This window comes from Nuphar pumila, chromosome 10 (assembly GCF_984573655.1).
Source record: "Nuphar pumila chromosome 10, dmNupPumi1.hap1.1, whole genome shotgun sequence".
In the NCBI taxonomy this organism is placed as follows: Eukaryota; Viridiplantae; Streptophyta; class Magnoliopsida; order Nymphaeales; family Nymphaeaceae; genus Nuphar; species Nuphar pumila.
In genome coordinates this window covers 103,834,970-103,853,064 of record NC_143258.1, presented here as the reverse complement: position 1 = coordinate 103,853,064, position 18,095 = coordinate 103,834,970, and the positions used below count along the sequence as shown (strand labels likewise).

At 34.7% G+C, this 18,095-nt stretch overlaps 1 protein-coding gene across 6 annotated transcripts; it reads left to right on the top strand.

The window, feature by feature from the left end:
- Window positions 1-328: 328 nt before the first annotated feature.
- LOC149827717 (protein ROOT HAIR DEFECTIVE 3-like) lies at window positions 329-16,460 on the top strand. Of its 6 annotated transcripts, none has more exons than XR_016434559.1 (23): window positions 329-436; window positions 1,382-1,530; window positions 1,964-2,030; window positions 2,267-2,369; window positions 3,966-4,036; window positions 4,107-4,170; window positions 4,249-4,314; window positions 4,400-4,447; window positions 4,519-4,581; window positions 4,701-4,757; window positions 4,955-5,113; window positions 5,203-5,271; window positions 5,362-5,453; window positions 8,342-8,420; window positions 9,736-9,898; window positions 13,259-13,383; window positions 13,521-13,783; window positions 13,907-14,011; window positions 14,096-14,257; window positions 14,333-14,437; window positions 15,472-15,566; window positions 15,661-15,757; window positions 16,042-16,460. XR_016434559.1 is itself a non-coding variant. In XM_090018223.1 (23 exons), exons 2-23 carry the CDS (start codon window positions 1,383-1,385, stop codon window positions 16,162-16,164), a joined length of 2,316 nt encoding a protein of 771 aa, XP_089874349.1. In that variant the 5' UTR covers window positions 329-436; window position 1,382; the 3' UTR covers window positions 16,165-16,460. The 6 variants fall into 6 exon arrangements, 5 of the variants coding, with proteins under 5 accessions (XP_089874349.1, XP_089874347.1, XP_089874348.1 ...); XM_090018223.1 differs by having other exon boundaries at window positions 13,907-14,003; XM_090018221.1 differs by having other exon boundaries at window positions 4,701-4,760; window positions 13,907-14,003.
- Window positions 16,461-18,095: the final 1,635 nt, after the last annotated feature.

Genomic DNA, 18,095 nt, shown 5'->3' with positions numbered 1-18,095 from the left:
GGACACAGGTCTAGTTTAAAGTTTCATAAACCAGGTCCATATATTTCTCGAATATATATTTGGATTCCGATGGAATCCGATTCATTTGTGCTTCTTTGTTCCATTCTTCTTTTACTGGATATAATATCGCCATGCCCATTTTAATTTTGGATTCAAACCTATTTTTTGGATCTCATCCGGATCCGGATTCACACACGAAATCTTTTGCATGCAAATTGGATTCGGATCAAGCACAAATCGGATTTTATCCGATCCGTTTTGCAACCCTGGACTGCCTGGTGCCTACACTTCTACAAAGCACTGGGTTTCACACACGCGCACACACACACACACACAGAGAGAGAGAGAGAGATTGCCGCCTTGATCCTCTCGGAGAGAGAGAGAGACAGAGAGATTGCCGCCTTGATCCTCTCGTCCGCACGATCACTACGCTAAGGTTGGTTCTCCGTCATTAATCTTTTCTCCATTTCTTGATCACGACCGTTGAATTATTTCTTCGATGTGTTCAAGTTTCTTAATTGTTTTTTTTTCGACAAGAAGTCCGTGAAGCAATCGTCCTCCAAACTAGGGCGAGGAAATCAATTGATCGATCTTCTGATACCAATATTCGTAAATATCCATCTAAATTCTTACCTTCTTTTTGCCTTTTGAACTCGATGGATTAAACAAAGAAACATTCGGGTCTTATTCGAGAATTTTTGGTGTAATTCTTGAAATTTGCTCTTATTTTGATTTATTAAGATGGGGTGATGAGTATCGAACTGAAAATGTTTACAATTAAACGATCTTACCGTCACGCGTTCGATTGAATTTGAGAAGGAAATAGGATTGGCTTCCATGTGAATTATCAGAGAATAAAATTCTGTCCAAATTGAAGGAATTAGAAACAATTGGTTGTGAAATTGCGTGGTACAACGCTGTTTTGGTTGCTGGATTTTTATTTTTTGGGATTTATAAGAAAGACGGAATCAACTAACTGTGTTCAAGCTCAGTGTGGTTTGGAATTTTGGGGTATATATCTATCTGCATATGAGCTTATGTGCTTGTCCGCTCATTGCTGCAATATCTTGTCGATGTCTCGCCATCGTTTGAGCTTCAGCCTGATAAACATGAGCTTGCTGAATTGTATGTTTGCTATGATCTGTTTACTGATGATGACGCGGTGAATTGCATTTTGAAGGTGATATTTTTCATTTAATCTCCTTTATTGGTGCTTGAATGCTCCGTTTTATCCAGAAAAATTGGGATAAGCTGGGACATTCTATTAGAGTATCAGAGCCCAATATCTCAACTTTTCTTGATAAGTGGCTTAAACCGTATTAGTTAGCTTTTGGGTTTTGGTATTTGAATTTGCTGTGAAAATGTGAATTTGTTGTTCCAGGATGAGTGAGGGGTGCTGCTGTACTCAGCTGATTGATGGTGATGGTGTGTTTAATGTTTCTGGGCTCGAAAATTTCATGAAAGCTGTTAAATTGGGGGAATGTGGAATTTCTTACGCAGTGGTTTCCATTATGGGCCCTCAAAGCAGTGGTTTGTATGCATATGTTTCTTTATTTGATTATCAATTAGGCTAGTGAATTTAACTTGTATATGGTCTAAGTTGTAGGCCCATCCGTATTCCTATTACGGTATTACCTATATGTGAATTGCCATGATGCTTGGTGGAGTAGTTTCCTGATCATTTTTTAGTATCAATTATTTGTTTTTATATGTATTTCTGTTTTTTTGGTGTTGAGTGGGTGGGGCATGGGGAATGTGGAGTTCAGGTTGATCGAAGTCAGAAGGAGAGTATATCAAATGCATGTGTGTAGGAATGCAAGCGTACAACAACAACAAACAAACAACAACATAAAAATGTGCTTATTTTTTGCATATATCCATATTTTTGTGGTTATGACTCAAGATCATACCTTGTGAAGAATTTGCATCTCATGTTTCTATTAAGTAATTTCTTTCTGATCAGGGAAGAGCACGCTGTTGAACCATCTTTTCCACACAAACTTCAGTGAAATGGATGCTTTGAAGGGAAGGTGGGCTGATTTTCATCTTTCATTGTCAAAAAGTTGGTGGTTGGATGACTAAGTTTTTGGTTCTTTCTTATATATATTTTTTGGTTTGGACTATATAAATCTTCATCTTTTGTTCACCATAAAAGATAAGTTTGAATATTTTTATCTGTTTAAGCATGATTACATTATAGTTGTAGATGATGTCCTATCTTTCACATTAAGCTTGCATTCCATGAATGTACTTGCTTTTCTTTCAGGAACCAAACCACCAAAGGTATATGGATAGCCAAATGCGTGGGAATTGAGCCTAACACAATTGTGATGGATTTGGAGGGTACCGATGGGAGAGAAAGAGGGGAGGTAATTCTCTCTATATAAGTATTTCTTGGAAGATGCTTATGGAAAAGGGCTTAACAAAACTAAATTGTGTAACATTTTTGCAGATTCAATGATATTTTGGAAATGTCTGGACATTATCCTGATATTATGAAAGAATGATTAGATAGAAAAAATATCACTATTTTTAAATTGTAACAGAAAAATGTTGTGATAACATCGTGAGATTATCACAATAATATCATGATTTTCTGCTCTATTTAATTTTTATCATTCTTCTGTATTTTACACATGATTTTTCTTCTTTCATTTAGCATTTTTATATGTTAAACTCTTCTATATCTTTTATTCACAGTTTTGCAAACAGATAAATCATCTAAACCTATTATTTCTTATTTGTCGTGTTACTCATTTCTTCTTCTTCTTTTTAAGAATTTCAACTACCGAGATTTTTCTGAGATTTATCAAAAAAATTATATCTCAAGATTTTGCCTTGCCAAGATATGTCCATGACCAATATATCTGACTATCTTCTGAGATATGTTCTTTTTAGTGGCTATGAATTTTTTGGGACCAAGTAAAATAAAATCAATTGGCTGACAAACTGAAATAGATGTTAGAGGAGTTTCATTTTAACTATTTGAATTATATTTACCATGTACACATACCAATAAATTCCATATTGTCAACATCATCATTTCATCTTTTTCATCTTTTCTGCTATTGCATGAATAAGGAAGCAAAGAATGTTGGAGAAAAAATTGTTCAACTTTCATCATAAATTATTTGGTTGTTCTTCTTATATCCAAAGTTTATTGAACAAAATTTTCCTGTTAAAACCTTTCTGAAAGTAATGAGATGGTAATACCAATATTGCACCGAGTTAAACTCATAAAAAGTCACAAATTTTGTTCAAAAATTTTGAGGGGCTCAAATATCCAAATTAATGCAAAAAATTAAAGAAAAATCTATTTATTTGCTCCAGAAAGCAAACCAGGTCTGTTAAATTTTTTCTTCCTTTTAAAATATAAGATGAAAATATTGACTTGACTCTTAATTGCTGTTAAATCATTTGATTTCTTAAATCTACTGTGTTGGAAGAATGTCGGTAAATTTGGGAATGCCCTAAAACAAACTGATAGGGACCCTTTGGGCATATTAAGGCTTGTTTATAACTTTCTAATTTATACTAGGAAATAGAGGTGCTTTAAACATTCCTTTTCTGGAAATTTCTGAGGTTTTCCTGTTCTTCTCCAAGAAAGGCCATTATTTTTGTGTTTTCCTGCAGGGTCACCTCATTGATACTGTGCTCATACTAATATTGGTGGCCATGGTTCCAAGATAATTAACATGCATTATATAGAGTGAGCTAATTAAGGGCTACAAAAGCCATTATGATGGTGTAGTTTTTTCAGTTGGTGTATTTTCACGGGTATACGTGTTATTCTTCTTCAATCTTTAAAAGCTAATTGTTACTAAAACATTACATCAACTTTTTTTTTTTGTTGTAATTTGAGCAAGGTTGATTGATGTACAGACAGGTTTACATTTAATGATTGTTATGTTCTTTCTTTGTAAGGATAAAACTACAGATGGAATAAGTTTTTCCTTGCATTTCAGGATGATACAACATTTGAGAAGCAGAGCGCACTTTTTGCATTGGCAGTTTCAGATATAGTGTTGATTAATATGTGAGTCTTATTTGTACATTATTTTTAGATTAAATATTTTAATTATTTGTAATTTGTGGTTCATATCCAGGTGGTGTCATGATATTGGTCGAGAGCATGCCGCAAATAAGCCTCTTCTAAAGACAGTATTTCAGGTAATTTATTATCCATATAGCACATAACAGCTTTCATGGCACTGGTATTGTATAATGAGAAAGTTTCCCATTCAACAGGTTATGATGCACTTGTTTACTCCTCGTAAGACTACTTTACTGTTTGTCATTCGAGATAAAACAAAGGTGTGCATTTCTATCATGAATTTTAGATGTCTCTGACTTGCACACAATTAGTTGTTTAAATCTTTTATTTATTTTTTTACTGCAGACACCATTGGAACGTTTAGAGCCTATCCTTAGGGAAGACATTCATAAGGTATCTTCTAATATCATGTAAAATGGTTTTTGCTTTCCTCTTGGAAATAAACATAATATCCATCTATGCAGATCTGGGATGCTGTTCCGAAGCCACAAGCTCACAAGAACACTCCACTCAGTGAATTTTTCAATGTTAGTTGTTCAATTCTACTGATACATTTTTACTTTCAAAGTTTTTTTAACTTTTAAAAAACTCTATTGATGTATTTTTAATTCATTTTTGGTATAATTTTATAGTTCATGTCATGCAGGTAGAGGTTACAGCTTTGTCTAGTTATGAGGAGAAGGAAGAGCAATTCAAAGAGCAGGTAGTGTAGTACTTCATATCTATCTGAATATTGGTTTTCTAAAATGTGATTCCATGGCTTATTCATGTGGATAACTCCATAACTTCATATAAATGGGCCAATAAAATTAGAACATAAACTGCCTGCTGATGTGTTATTGAATTGTGCTATTTGGAATTTAGCCACTTCAATGACGTCTAGATTTGTTTCTTGTTCAGGTTGCAATCTTGAGGCAGAGATTTTTCCATTCCATTGCTCCAGGTGGACTTGCTGGTGATAGGCGGGCTGTTGTTCCAGCTTCAGGATTTTCTTTCAGTGTCCAGCACATATGGAAAATCATACAGGACAACAAGGACCTTGATCTTCCAGCTCACAAGGCATTTGAGTTACACATTTCTGTTACCTTGCTTAAATTTTGGAGATCGCTTCAGTTTACATTATAGAATCAAAATGTGCAATTTTCTAGGTCATGGTTGCTACTGTTCGATGTGAGGAGATTGCGAATGAAATGCTTGCTCGATTAAGTGCTGATGAGGTATTGATCATTTCAAAGGAACAATTAGCTATTCGCTATATGTTATCAAATGGTTACTGAGATATGTGAGCTACTCCAAACCTGCTTTAGGATTGGTTAGAGATTGAGGAAGCTGTTCAGTCTGGTCCAGTATCTGGCTTTGGAAAGAAGCTTAGTTCCATGATAAAGTCTTATTTGGAAGAGTAAGTTGGCCTTTGCTTTTGTGTTTATACTGTGTATAGTGGCAACCTGTTCTCCACTGTTCCAGTCTGCTAATTGCTATGTAACACATGGATTGGTTTCCATTGTAGAGGAGTCTGTTGCTGAGCTATATGTGCATGCATGCCCATGTTGAGGGTGTGTGTGCGTGCATGCACTGGGGGAAGGGGGTATATATAATGCTGGAGGTGTTTTGTTTATTCTTTCATATGTGCCACAATCAAACTGGAAATTTTGCCCGTCCATTTGGGCACTCTAGATAGAGTTTCTAATATTGTTAATTCTCTCTCTCTCTCTCTCTCTCTCTCTCTCTCTCTCTCTCTCTTGTGCCCGTGTCTAGCTTTCTTCACTCATGATGAAAAATGATATAAAAAGGAAAAATGAGTGTCGACATGGTAAACAAAAAAGAGATGGTTAGCATCAAACCCCAGCTCAGCTTTTACACACACACACACACACACACACACACACACACACACATATATATATATATATATATATATATGGGTGCTTCTATGGTGGTAGTATACCACCATACCTTATGGTGGTACATGCTTGATTTACATAGATCTAAGTTTCAAATGCAAAATCTAAACGTTGGATCGTGTTTAGCATGTTCAGTTTAATATTTTCATATGTTAAAGTTGGCTCAAATATGATGTTTTATACTATTTTTAAATCACCCTTATTTTCATGAATTGTGAGCCATTAATTTTTCACCATCTGAAAATAGAATCTTGTGGTGTATCAAACATGATAAAACCTTCTAACATAGTAAATAAACCATGCTAAACACATCTATACGATTATATCTATCATTTGGTGTCTAGATACATGCAAACAACAGGGTATACCACCATATGGTATCACAGTACAGAACCATCATATATTTTCCCTATATATATCATAGTAAAAAATATTGGCGATATTATCATTGTAAATTCAGCAAACGATAATATAGGTAAAATATCTCTATATTTTGAAAATATCACCAATTTGATAATATCGTGATACTATCACTAGAATATCACGATATTCTCATGATATTATCACAATATTATCAATTAGTTTTATTAATTTTATTAATTTTTTACATTTTAAATATATTTTCTTCTTTCTTTTACATTTTTTACTTATTTCTCTTATTATTTATGTATTTTTTGTCTAAACATGATATTTTCTTACTTATTTTTATTATTTTTTATATTTTTTAAGCCCCGAGAATTTCCCAAAATTTTCCCAGGATTTATCACCTAACCTATAATGTCATGAGAAATAGCCTCGCTGAGATATAACCGATACCGATATTTGTGACTATGATATATATATATATATATATATATATATATATATATATATATATATATATATATATATATATATAGGAAAAGTGGTAGCTGCTGCCTACCACTGTTCTGGCCTGCTGCGAGTAAGCAGGTGTTTTCGGGTTGTTTTTCGCAAATCTGGCCTTGCAGATGTGTTCGCCATGGTCGATTTGCTAAGAAATGACACTTGGATCATGCTTTTTCGATAAAAAATTTATTTTCTTAAGCCATGAATTTTTGAAAATTTTAGACCATTGATTTTTTAAACCTGATAAAAACCCTCCTGTGTGTCCGAATCGGACGATCCAAGAGTCGATTCCTATAAAATCAAGCATGTAGAACATATCTGTATGGTCAGATTTAAGGAAAACATTTAAAAAAAAACCCTTCAAAAGCCCAGTAAGCCAGAAAAGTTGTAGGCAGCTACCACACACACACACACACACACACACACACATATATATACTAATAGCTCTGCACTATGAGAAACTTGAGGATTGATAAATTATCCTGTCAGTGCATTATTCTGGACCAGCCTATTGATTCCTTATATATAAAGATAATTGTTTAGTTGATAATTTTTTTCTCCCTTCTATTGCATGATCATATGGAGAATTTGTTACAACATATGATTGATGATGGCTTAATAACCTGTGGTAACTTTGACAAATAGAATGTCTTCGCATTTTTGTGGAATAGGTCTTCACAAGCATCATTAAAGATCTAGAATCCACGAATCCCTAATGCTTGTTAGAGAATGCATCGGAAAGGTTCAAGAGCGTCCATGGGTAGTTTCATAATGTTCTAGGTCATCAGTGGCATTTTGGTCAATTTTCCCTTGGGGGGTGTCTGGGACAGGTGTCATGGAGTTCCATATAGTTTTTTGAGATTATATTGGTGCAGAAATTGTGTTGATTTTATAAATTTCGATATATTTTATGTTTGTACAGTGTTGTAGTAGTGGCAGATTCTAATTGTAGGAAGGACAGACACACACACACACACACACACACATATATATATATATGGAGAGAGAGAGAGAGAGAGATTCAGGTATTTATGATAGCATTACAAGAAGCGAAAGAACTACAAATTATCACCAAGCATGCAAGGATTACATACAGATTGAGGCAATTGAATGAAGAAACCAATGCCTTGCATGTGTGACACTTGGAAGCAATTGACATACCCATGGATAAAAATGTTGTAGGTTGAAAATGTGTCTACAAAGTCGAAGATAAAGTGGATAGAGGGCTGTTAATTACCTTTTTTTATAAATTACAAAATGAAATTGTGATCTAATTCACTAACTGTTACCAACCATGGTCCTTTAGTAATTTTACAAGTAGAACAAGTTAAAAGGCATTGTGGATTTCCAAAGTGCAGCTGATAAATGTGCCATTTAGTTTATTAACTGTTTCCTTGTAAAATTGCTAAAATGCCCATGGTTGGTGACAATGAAAAAATCACATTGTTGTCTTTTTCAATTAGTTCCATAATAGATGTTGCATTTGTTTATTATGTAACTATCTTCTTTTCCTTTCTAGGTATGATGCAGAAGCTATATACTTTGATGAAAGTGTAAGAGTGGAGAAACGAGGACAGCTAGAATCAAAGGCATTGCATGTAAGCAAAGAAAATATATTTGTTTTTTATTTTGTGTAATTTCAGTGCATATATATATATATATATATATATATATATATATATATATATATATATATATATATATATATATATATATATATATATATATATATATATATGACTTGGAATCAACTTCAAACTTTAAAATATTTTTTGAAGTTGATTCTGATAGATGTGGCTTTATGATAGGTTGAAATCTACTTCTCGTCTAACTGATGATGTGGCTATGGAAGTTGTTTCACCTATTATTGAAATTTTAAAGTTTTAAGCAGAGCCATCTTAGAAATGCTTTCCTGTGCTCCATCAACTATCAACAATTCTCCACATGATATGTAATGGCTTCACATTTACAATACTGCCATATTGCAATACGTGAGCTTTATTTTATATGTGATCCCATGGAATATTGAGGTTCTTGGTAGTAGTTGGCTTCTTTCATATATCTGTTTGTTCTTTTTCACTTTCAAGTGTGTATGTGATACACATTAATGTATCATTTATTCTCCAGAAGCAGCAAGTGCTTCTCAGCAAATAGGCTGAGCTGGGACTTGGTCTTGGCGTTGGGACAGATCAACATTGAAAGAAGATTTTGAATTCTTAAAATTTCCAGTTCTGTTGTTTTTTCTTAGTTTGATATCCAGTTTTTCTGCTAGCAATTAAATATTGGTAAATACCTCCTTGAATGTTAGTACAGTTCTAAATTAACTTCTTTGCTTCTTTTTTGTTGTGAATTAAACTGTGTATGTGATGCACATTAATGTATCATTTATTCTCCAGAAGCAGCAAGTGCTTCTCAGCAAATATGCTAAGCTGGGACTTGGTCTTGGCCTTGGGACAGATCAACATTGAAAGAAGATTTTGAATTCTTAAAATTTCCAGTTCTGTTGTTTTTTCTTAGTTTGAGATCCAGTTTTTCTGCTATCAATTAAATATTGGTAAATATCTCCTTGAATGTTAGTGCAGTTCTAAATTATCTTCTTTGCTTCTTTTTTGTTGTGAATTGTGATTATGTTAATGGTGGTGCTTCATATAAGGCAACTAATACCAATTACCAATGTCACAAACTTGGGTGTGGGAATATCTTGCAATAATATAAAAGTTTCTGAAAAAAACTTGAGAAAATACTAACTATATATAAAATTATACAGGAAGGTACAACAAGAAACATAAAATAATAGATGAAGTGTTTTATCTCATTGAATATTATGGTCCAACTTGGCTTTCTTCTATCTAAAACTAGTGCCAGCCAAAATATTTTTGCCATTTTTATTGACTTCACTCCTGGATTTTCTAGCTTGTGCATCCTGTCTACCGTGCCATGTTGGGACACCTTCGTTCCAGAGCTCTAGATCGATTCAAGGATATGCTTGACCAATCACTGAAAAACAGAGGGTTTGCAGCAGCTGTTCATTATTGTACTGAAGCTGCTCTTCGTGAGTTTGATCATGGATGTGCAGGTATATTTACCAAGGCAAATATTTTTTGGCACTTAGAAGTTGATAATGTTGTCCAGCCTTCACTAATCTGCTGCATGGAAGCATTTGTTCTGTTGAAATCTTCTAAAAAAATGCAGCTTCCTTTCCAAATTTATTTTAGTTTGTGCTTCCATAGTTTAGATAGTCAACACTTCTTATGTCTATTTTTGAGCATAAGGGTTGGTATTGCGTGAGGAATTTCCTAGACGAAGCCATTATATCTTATGTGTGATTGCAAATATTGACAGCTACTTAACCTGTACATGGCCACTCAATATAAGCTTTCCTTTCTTTTGTTTGTATTGAACCAAGGTCTTCAAAGCACAATCTCTAAGTAAAAACACTTCTATGACAAAGTAGGAAGAAAAAACATACAAGTAGAGAGATTGTGTTTATTTACAATGTCTATGGGTTGAGGTGACAGGCCTCTAGGTCCACACTACTATAATCTTCCTTTACCTGCTTACAAGGATGGTTGTAACAGGTACAGAGTTTTTATGACTGTATGCTGTTAACTTATATGTTTGTATATATATTATCACACCCATATACGTATATATAAATAAATATATTTATATACATGTGTGTGATCCTTTTTTACTTGTAATAGGTTATGCCCTCTAGGGGCATTTTGGTCTTTTTGTATGACTGTAATAGGTCTTGCCCATTAGGGGAAGATTTAACTTTTTTATTTTTTATTTTCCTTAGTCTTTTATTTTTTATATTTGTGCAATATGGTCTTTTGACCAGCTGTTCGGAGCTCCCCAACAGCTATATTTCTAGCAGTTGGGAGCTCCCCAACAGCTACATGGACCTTTTATTGCCCTTATGTGTGGTCTATGTAAGGGACCTTTTGTCACTCTTTTATGTATGCTTTTTCTCAAGCATTTTATGAATAAAGAGAGATTTATTTTTATGTGTGTGAGCTCTCTTGAGTGATATTTGTGAGTGCTTTTGGTGTGTACCTTTGTGGCCCGTTGTATTTGCTCATTAGTGGCTTCCGTATTATCTCTTTGGCCTTGTGTTTATGATCATATTCAAAGAGCTCATTACTACAAGATTTCATTACATTTGCCTGCTAAGTGTTAATCTTTTGTATGATAACACAACTTTTAACATCAAAAGAGGAACGAAAAATGGATTTCCATACTTGGACTTTCGTATACCAAACACCATGAGACAAATATAAGCATTCTCTTCTCAGACATGGGGTTATAATGCTTATTCTCTTTCTGATGTTCCAGATACCCAAGGAAAAACAAGTGTATGGGTGGTAACTTTGGTGAAAATGTATTTTAACCAGAGAATACTTTGGAACCATCAATCATGTTTTGTGGCCCCATATGTAAATGGGCGAGGCTTTTGGTGTAAAAGAAAATTATGGATAGGCCTGGTCTGGAAATAAATGTACAAGTTGTTAAGATATTGTATTTTATCTAATATATATTTTTATATATATATATAGTCCTATATGTATATATATATATATATATATATATATATTCATTTTGTATGTAAGCTGAAATACCCCTGAGTCTTTTCCTTTGCTGTAATAAGTGCAGTCTAGTAGGGACTGCACTGTCTTTTTACCTTTTCTTATTTTACTGTTTTTTGGTTTTATTATTTTATTTTTTTTGTTTTAGTCAAAGGACTGTTGGGGCAGTCCAACTAGCTGTTGGACTGCTCCCAACGGTCATAGCTAGTTGGACTGCCCCCAATGGTCATAAATATGACTGTTGGAGGCAGTCCAACAGCTAGCTGGACTGCCTCCCATGACCTCTCATTTTGTCCCTTCCTCTCTCTTTTGTGCTTATATATAGGGGACTTCTCCTTTGTAATTCTAATATTTTTTCTTAAGCGTTTTATAAAAGGATTATATTTTTTAGTTGTGTTCTCTTTCTCTTTGTGAGTATTGTGTGTTAGCCCTTTGTGGCTTAGTGTATTTTGCCCATTAGTGGATTTTGTGATTGTGCACCTTGTAGCTCTTTAGTGGCATTGTATTTGTGAACGCCTTGTTTCATTACACAAGTTTGGTTTTTATGCATGGACCACGTTGACCTGGGCATGTGGATTGCACAAGAGCTGAGCTGGAGACCATGGCCTTGGCTTTTCCCCGATATTGTAGGATGGATGAGCCAATGCAAGAGTTATGAGTAGCAGGGAATGCAGTTTTAGATCATTCAAGTGCAAGGTTAATCAAAGCCACATTAGCACTTAAAGACTGAACATGTTAAATACTTGGATTCTTTCTTGACCGATGTAGGACCAGATAGTTTTGTTATTCCTTTTGTAGGGTCCAGGGAATTTTGTAGCAAAAAATCGAAAGTAGATTATGCTATGATGAATCTGATCAAACTAACTTTAAAGCAATAGAAGCAGAAGGCCAACTTTCTCTGCAACAGAACAAATAATAGATCTAGTCATCTTTTACCAAAAAAAAAGCTTCTTTCTTCGAAATCAATGAATTAAGCAATTATGTTCAGAACCAAATTGCTGTTCCCATGAAACAAGAAGCCCCTCCTCTGTGAAAAACCCGTAAAATGATGTCAAAGCCCTTGGTCCCTTACAGAAGTTGCAGCATCATAAAAAATTCTGGAAACTGATTTTTTTAGTTTTTTTTCAATTGAATTTACAGATTTTTGAGAAAATGCTTATTCAATAGACCAGAAGAGAAGAAATAGAAGCAGACAAGCAAGTATTAATCACCTGAATCAATGTCAAATAAAGTTCACAAAGATCCAACTAAAAGTAACTGTTGTCATATCAATGTCACATGGATATGGCTGCGGATACAGAGACACGGCCATTTTTATGAAGTTTTTAATATGACTAGTACATAAAGTGGACATGATATGGGGGGCCAAAATGGAGTATTCATGTAACGTAGCTGCTGTCATAGATCGCATTGGTACCACATGAACTAGACAAGTTTGTGAGATAAGAGAATTCTATTCTCATCTTTTGATGGCACAAACATGTGACTGCATGAGACATCCTGGTAATATAAAATAGATAAGACTGTACTCAAAAAGTGCACTAAACTTGAACTAGAAAAAAGAAAAAAGAAAGTTCCCTTAAAACCTATGTTTCTACAAACTTTTCATGATGGTGAAATTACTAGTATTCTTGAATGCTTAAAATGCTTCTTGATTATAGTTTCTTTGCAAAGTTTGGTTTTCAAATCTTATGCCATGCTTTACTGAACTAATTTCTCTTGTACTGATTTCAGCTGTCTATTATTACCATGCAAATTCTTTACTTCATCCAAAAGGATCACACTCTAATTTCTTTGGGATTGGAGCAAGGGCAACTTATTTGCACTTATTTGGCTTTTTCTTCCAGATGCAGCAATTGAACAAGCTAACTGGGATCCTTCCAAATTCCGTCAAAAGCTTCATCGTGATATCAACACACATGTAGCATCTGTGAGGACCACAAAATTATCTGAAATTGTAGCTGACCATGAGGCATGTTATATTGACTTATCCACATGAATCCTGTTCTGAACCTCTTTAACATGTTTTTCATTTCAGTAGGTTTTTTTGGTTGCGTTGATTCTGAGCGTTGTTGACAGAACTAATGATCTAGGAATTCTTTCTAACAGACAAAACTTGCTGAAGCACTTGATGAACCTGTTGAATCTCTCTTTGATGCTGCTAATCAAGATACATGGCCGTCCATAAGAAACCTCCTTGAGCGTGTGACAGAGGCTGCTGTATCTGAAATCTCATCAGATCTTGTTGATTTTGAACTGGACTGTGTAACTTCTGATAGAATAGTAGAAAATCTTGTTGCTTTTGGAAGAAGTCTGGTTGAAAGAAAAGCCAGAGAGGAAGCTGGGAAAGTTCTTATTCGCATGAAAGATAGGTAACTTTTTGATTTACTTGTTGCCTTTCTTACCAGATTTCCCTCCTGCCCACACCACCCTCCCTCCCAGATGATCACCTCCTCCAAGTTCTCGTAACGGCTGTCAAATTTGGATTATTTCAGGTTTTCAACAGTATTTAGCCATGACAGTGATTCAATGCCAAGAATTTGGACTGGAAAGGAAGATATCCGTTCGATCACAAAGAGTGCTCGTGCTGCGGTATCACAGTGAGAATTGCATTTGTGTAACATATTGATAGTCGGTCTACTTTCTTTTGGTCATGTTTTGATATGTTGAATCACATATTTCAGGCCTTGAAGCTTCTAGCTGTCATGGCTGCTATAAGGATTAATGGACAACTAGACAACATAGAGAAAACTCTCTTTTCTTGTCTAGTAGCTAGTGGTGGTGCTAAACAGGACAGAAGTATAGTTGGAGATGATAACCCATTGGCTTCAAGTGCATGGGAAGGGGTATTTGTTCAGATAAGACACGTTCTATAAAATTTTACCAGCATATTGTTTGTCATTAATGTTTGTGTGGACCAGGTTCCTTCAAATGTAACATTGATTACACCTGTCCAATGCAAATCTTTGTGGAGACAATTCAACACAGAAATAGAGTACTTTATTACCCAGGCTGTATCTGCCCAGGCACGTTTCCTTCAGAGAAACAATATCTTCTTTTCTTCATTTTTGCAGTGAGCACCAACTGGTGGTTAATTGTTATTCTTGGTGATTTGTGGTGCATCCCTAAAGCTACACCAATTTGAATGCATATTTATTACATCGCTCTGTTATGGATTGCTTTCATCAGATGATTTTTATACTTGACGCTAGAACAAACAGTAGAACTGTGAATTTTATTTTTTCCCTATCTTCAGCTGCTAGTCTCAAATGTGCTGGCTGCCATCAAGAGAAAGTCTTTATGTATCCTATATTTCTTTAAAAATAGTAATTGCAGTAGTTTTTAAGTCAATCATAGATGACCTACTACATGATATAGAATAAACTGTAAATGAATTTGGGATCAATTTTAAAGTGCATGAGTAGTGTGTCATCAGTGCCTACACTTTAAAAAAAAGACATGTTTTGTCTGGAAGCACATTAATATCGTGAATTTAGTTCAACACTTCTATAGGTATATTAAAAAATATTAGGATTAAGGCATACATAAAATCTAGGACATCGTAGATTGCATTAGCTGATCAGTGTAATCATATACATAAAATTTCTTAACATGTAGCCTTCAAACTATTAAATTTGCATGGAGAACTGGATCTGTTGCTATAAGGAAAGATAGATTAAGAAGTGCCAGTCTCATATGAACTGATCAGTGCGATTTCGGATATAATATTTTTCAGTACATATGTAGCTGAAAATGGATGTTGGTAGCATGCGCTTTAAGTAGATTTTATTCAGTGAAGGTATTGGAAATAAAAGAATGAACAATTAAGGGAGATAGAAAGAGAAAAAGGAGAAAATTGATCAAGCACCTTTACATCAAACCCTATATTTAATTGAGTGAATTATCTTTCAGCACTTATTTATAACAGTAATTTATCCTGATACTGATTTCTGTGTTATCTGTGCTTCCATATGGAAGATATGGATATTACTTGAGTATTGTCTTGAATTGCAGCTTCTTGCTCTTTCAGTGTTATCACTTTTGCTTGATTGTTATTCAGGAGGCATACAAAAGGAATAACAACTGGTTACCACCTCCATGGGCAATTGTTGCTATGGCTGTTCTAGGTTTTAATGAATTTATGGCACTTTTGAGGTAATAAACAAGCTTGTACTGCTTTGTGATGTCTTCATTGCATTCCACAGTGCTGGTTCCTCCATGCTTGAGTCTGACTTGCATATTTGAACAGGAATCCTCTGTACGTAGGGGTGTTCTTTGTGGTTGGCTTACTTCTTAAAGCTTTATGGGTCCAGCTGGACGTACAAGGGGAATTTCACAATGGAATTGTGAGTAAAAACTGAAATCATGAAATGTTCAATTACTTATAAACCCCCTATCATGATAATTATTTTGCATATATAATGGAGCAGCAAGCTGAGCCGTCATCCATGTCCAGATGAATAGCATTGAACATGTAATGGAGTTGCTTTTGTTCGACCCTATGTGCATGTGTTGAATATGAATGAATGTTGAGGACCTCTCCATTATGTTGGGAAATGTATTCTGATGATATAAATTGCTCTCTAAAGAAAGACTTTTGAAAGTGATAATATGTCTGATCAAAATGCAGCTACCTGGAGTCCTCTCCCTGACCACAAGATTGTTTCCTACCATTATGAATATGTTAAGACGACTGGCGGATTCTGGTCAGATAGAGGGGCCGGGGATTCATAATGCAGCAGTGGCGCACTGACCCTTGCAGAATCATAGAAGAAATTACCTTTTACAATCTCAAGATGCAAACCCTCTTTGTCATCATATGTTGGTCCATATGAACACTTTTCTGTATATAAGGATGCTTTCATGCAACTGCCAACTTTGTCATGCCTGAAACCATCTGATCAAGTGAGCTTGGTCTTTCAAGAGTTTGCCAGTGGCAACCTTCTCATCCGTTTGTACCATATGTCTATCGTTCCATCTGGTACTGTGAAATGTATATGGTGTTCATCCGTCTTCTCAGTCTATTGGAGAATGCATATGTATTGTGTATATTATAGTTTCACATACTTTGTCTGACTCGCTTGTGTGAAGCGCAGGTCACTTCTCAAAATTGACGCCATAACATATAATGCTGGCGATATGCCATTGTAAATTCCTTGAATGAATTTTTTTTTTCTAGTGTTCATCTTTTTATTCACTTAAGAATGAATGAAGTGGTAGATTGAAAGATGCATACCTGCCATACCATAAAGAGGTAATCTTGCGGAGATGGCTATAGGTCCTGCCATGGACATTTTTGTAGCTACTTTCTGATTTTGACAAACGGAAAAGGTGGTTGTATGGTTTCATTCAATATTGTTCTATCCAATTAGTGCGTCAATTTCTTTTTTTTGTGGTAAATATTACTTGTTAGCCATCTTGTGATTTCAACATTCTGGCATGTCTTCATGAGCCATATTATTTTTTGGATAGTCCAAGGGAACCCCCCATCACTGACCGTACATTGGCTGACCTCTGGTTGGTAAAACCCTTGAGGAGTTTCGAACTTGTGATGTCCTGTCAACTTGGTGACATTCACAAGTTGCCCCTACCAGATGAGACTGTTGATGTCTTTTCTCTAAATACCTACTTGATGTTTATGTTCACCATTAGCACTTGAGGTAAGAGTGTCAATATGTACTGCGGATCCCCAAATCATGGCCTACGGCCCGCTTGGTTACTGGATAAATGGGGTCATCTATAGGTCTTCCAGACCAAATGGACGGTCAGATTCAGATGTCTTATTCAAGGCTGTACGGTTTCAATGACATTATCTGGATATTGTTTATAATGTTCCCAATCCCAAATCTAGTAAGGATCTGATAATCGTGTTTTTAATCTGTAAAATATCCAATTACAGGGAGTTAATCAGGAATTTAGCAGCTTGGTTTTGGTTATACCTAGATCCAATCTGAATCCAAGTCATTCTAACTCTTGGTACAATATCCAATTTTGTCCTTTTTGATATTGACGCCTGCTGGTTGAATCTGACCCAAACTCTGGTTTTGATATCCTATAGTTTGTATGATGACCATATGCTAGAACAACCCATTAGGCTAATAGATCTTTTGAAAGCAGTAACGCTGTGAACCCATTAGGCTAATAGATCTTTTGAAAGCAGTTACGCTGTGATTTTTCCAACCTCTACCGAAGTTATTAATGTAAGACCTGTAAAATTTTGAGAAATTTTTAATTAAATCGGAAGCTAGTGAGGAGTCAGAATGTAAATTCAAGTGAATTTAAAGGTTTTGAGGAATTTAAACTTGAAATTTAATTTCACAAGAAGTTAGAAATAAAAAATAAATTAGAATTTAATTCAATTTTGATTTGGATCTTATTAAATTAATTTAGATCTGGTATTTGGATATAGATATTGGATAGATCTGAATTTCATTTTAGAATTGGATAAGGAGTGGTATCTAATTCAATAGAATTGAATTCAACCTGGATCCAGGATTAAATAGAAAACTTAGGTTAGGGTTTTAATTAAAATTCTTGTAATTAAATAAATCTTAATTAACTATGTATGCATAGTGTAGATCTATGCATCTCAGTAACGATTCTTGTTGTGTTGAATTTTTGAAAGGTATATGTTGACTTTCTTAAGATCGGTGTTCTAATTTATTTTCGTTTAAAATAATTAGT

Excerpts from the sequence above, each read along its gene's own strand:
- LOC149827717 (XM_090018221.1), top strand. The coding sequence starts at position 1,383 with ATGAGTGAGGGGTGCTGCTGTACTCAGCTGATTGATGGTGATGGTGTG. Across the intron at positions 2,031-2,266 it reads ATGGATGCTTTGAAGGGAAG|GAACCAAACCACCAAAGGTA; the intron begins GTGGGCTGATTT and ends CTTTTCTTTCAG. Across the intron at positions 15,567-15,660 it reads GAATTTATGGCACTTTTGAG|GAATCCTCTGTACGTAGGGG; the intron begins GTAATAAACAAG and ends ATATTTGAACAG.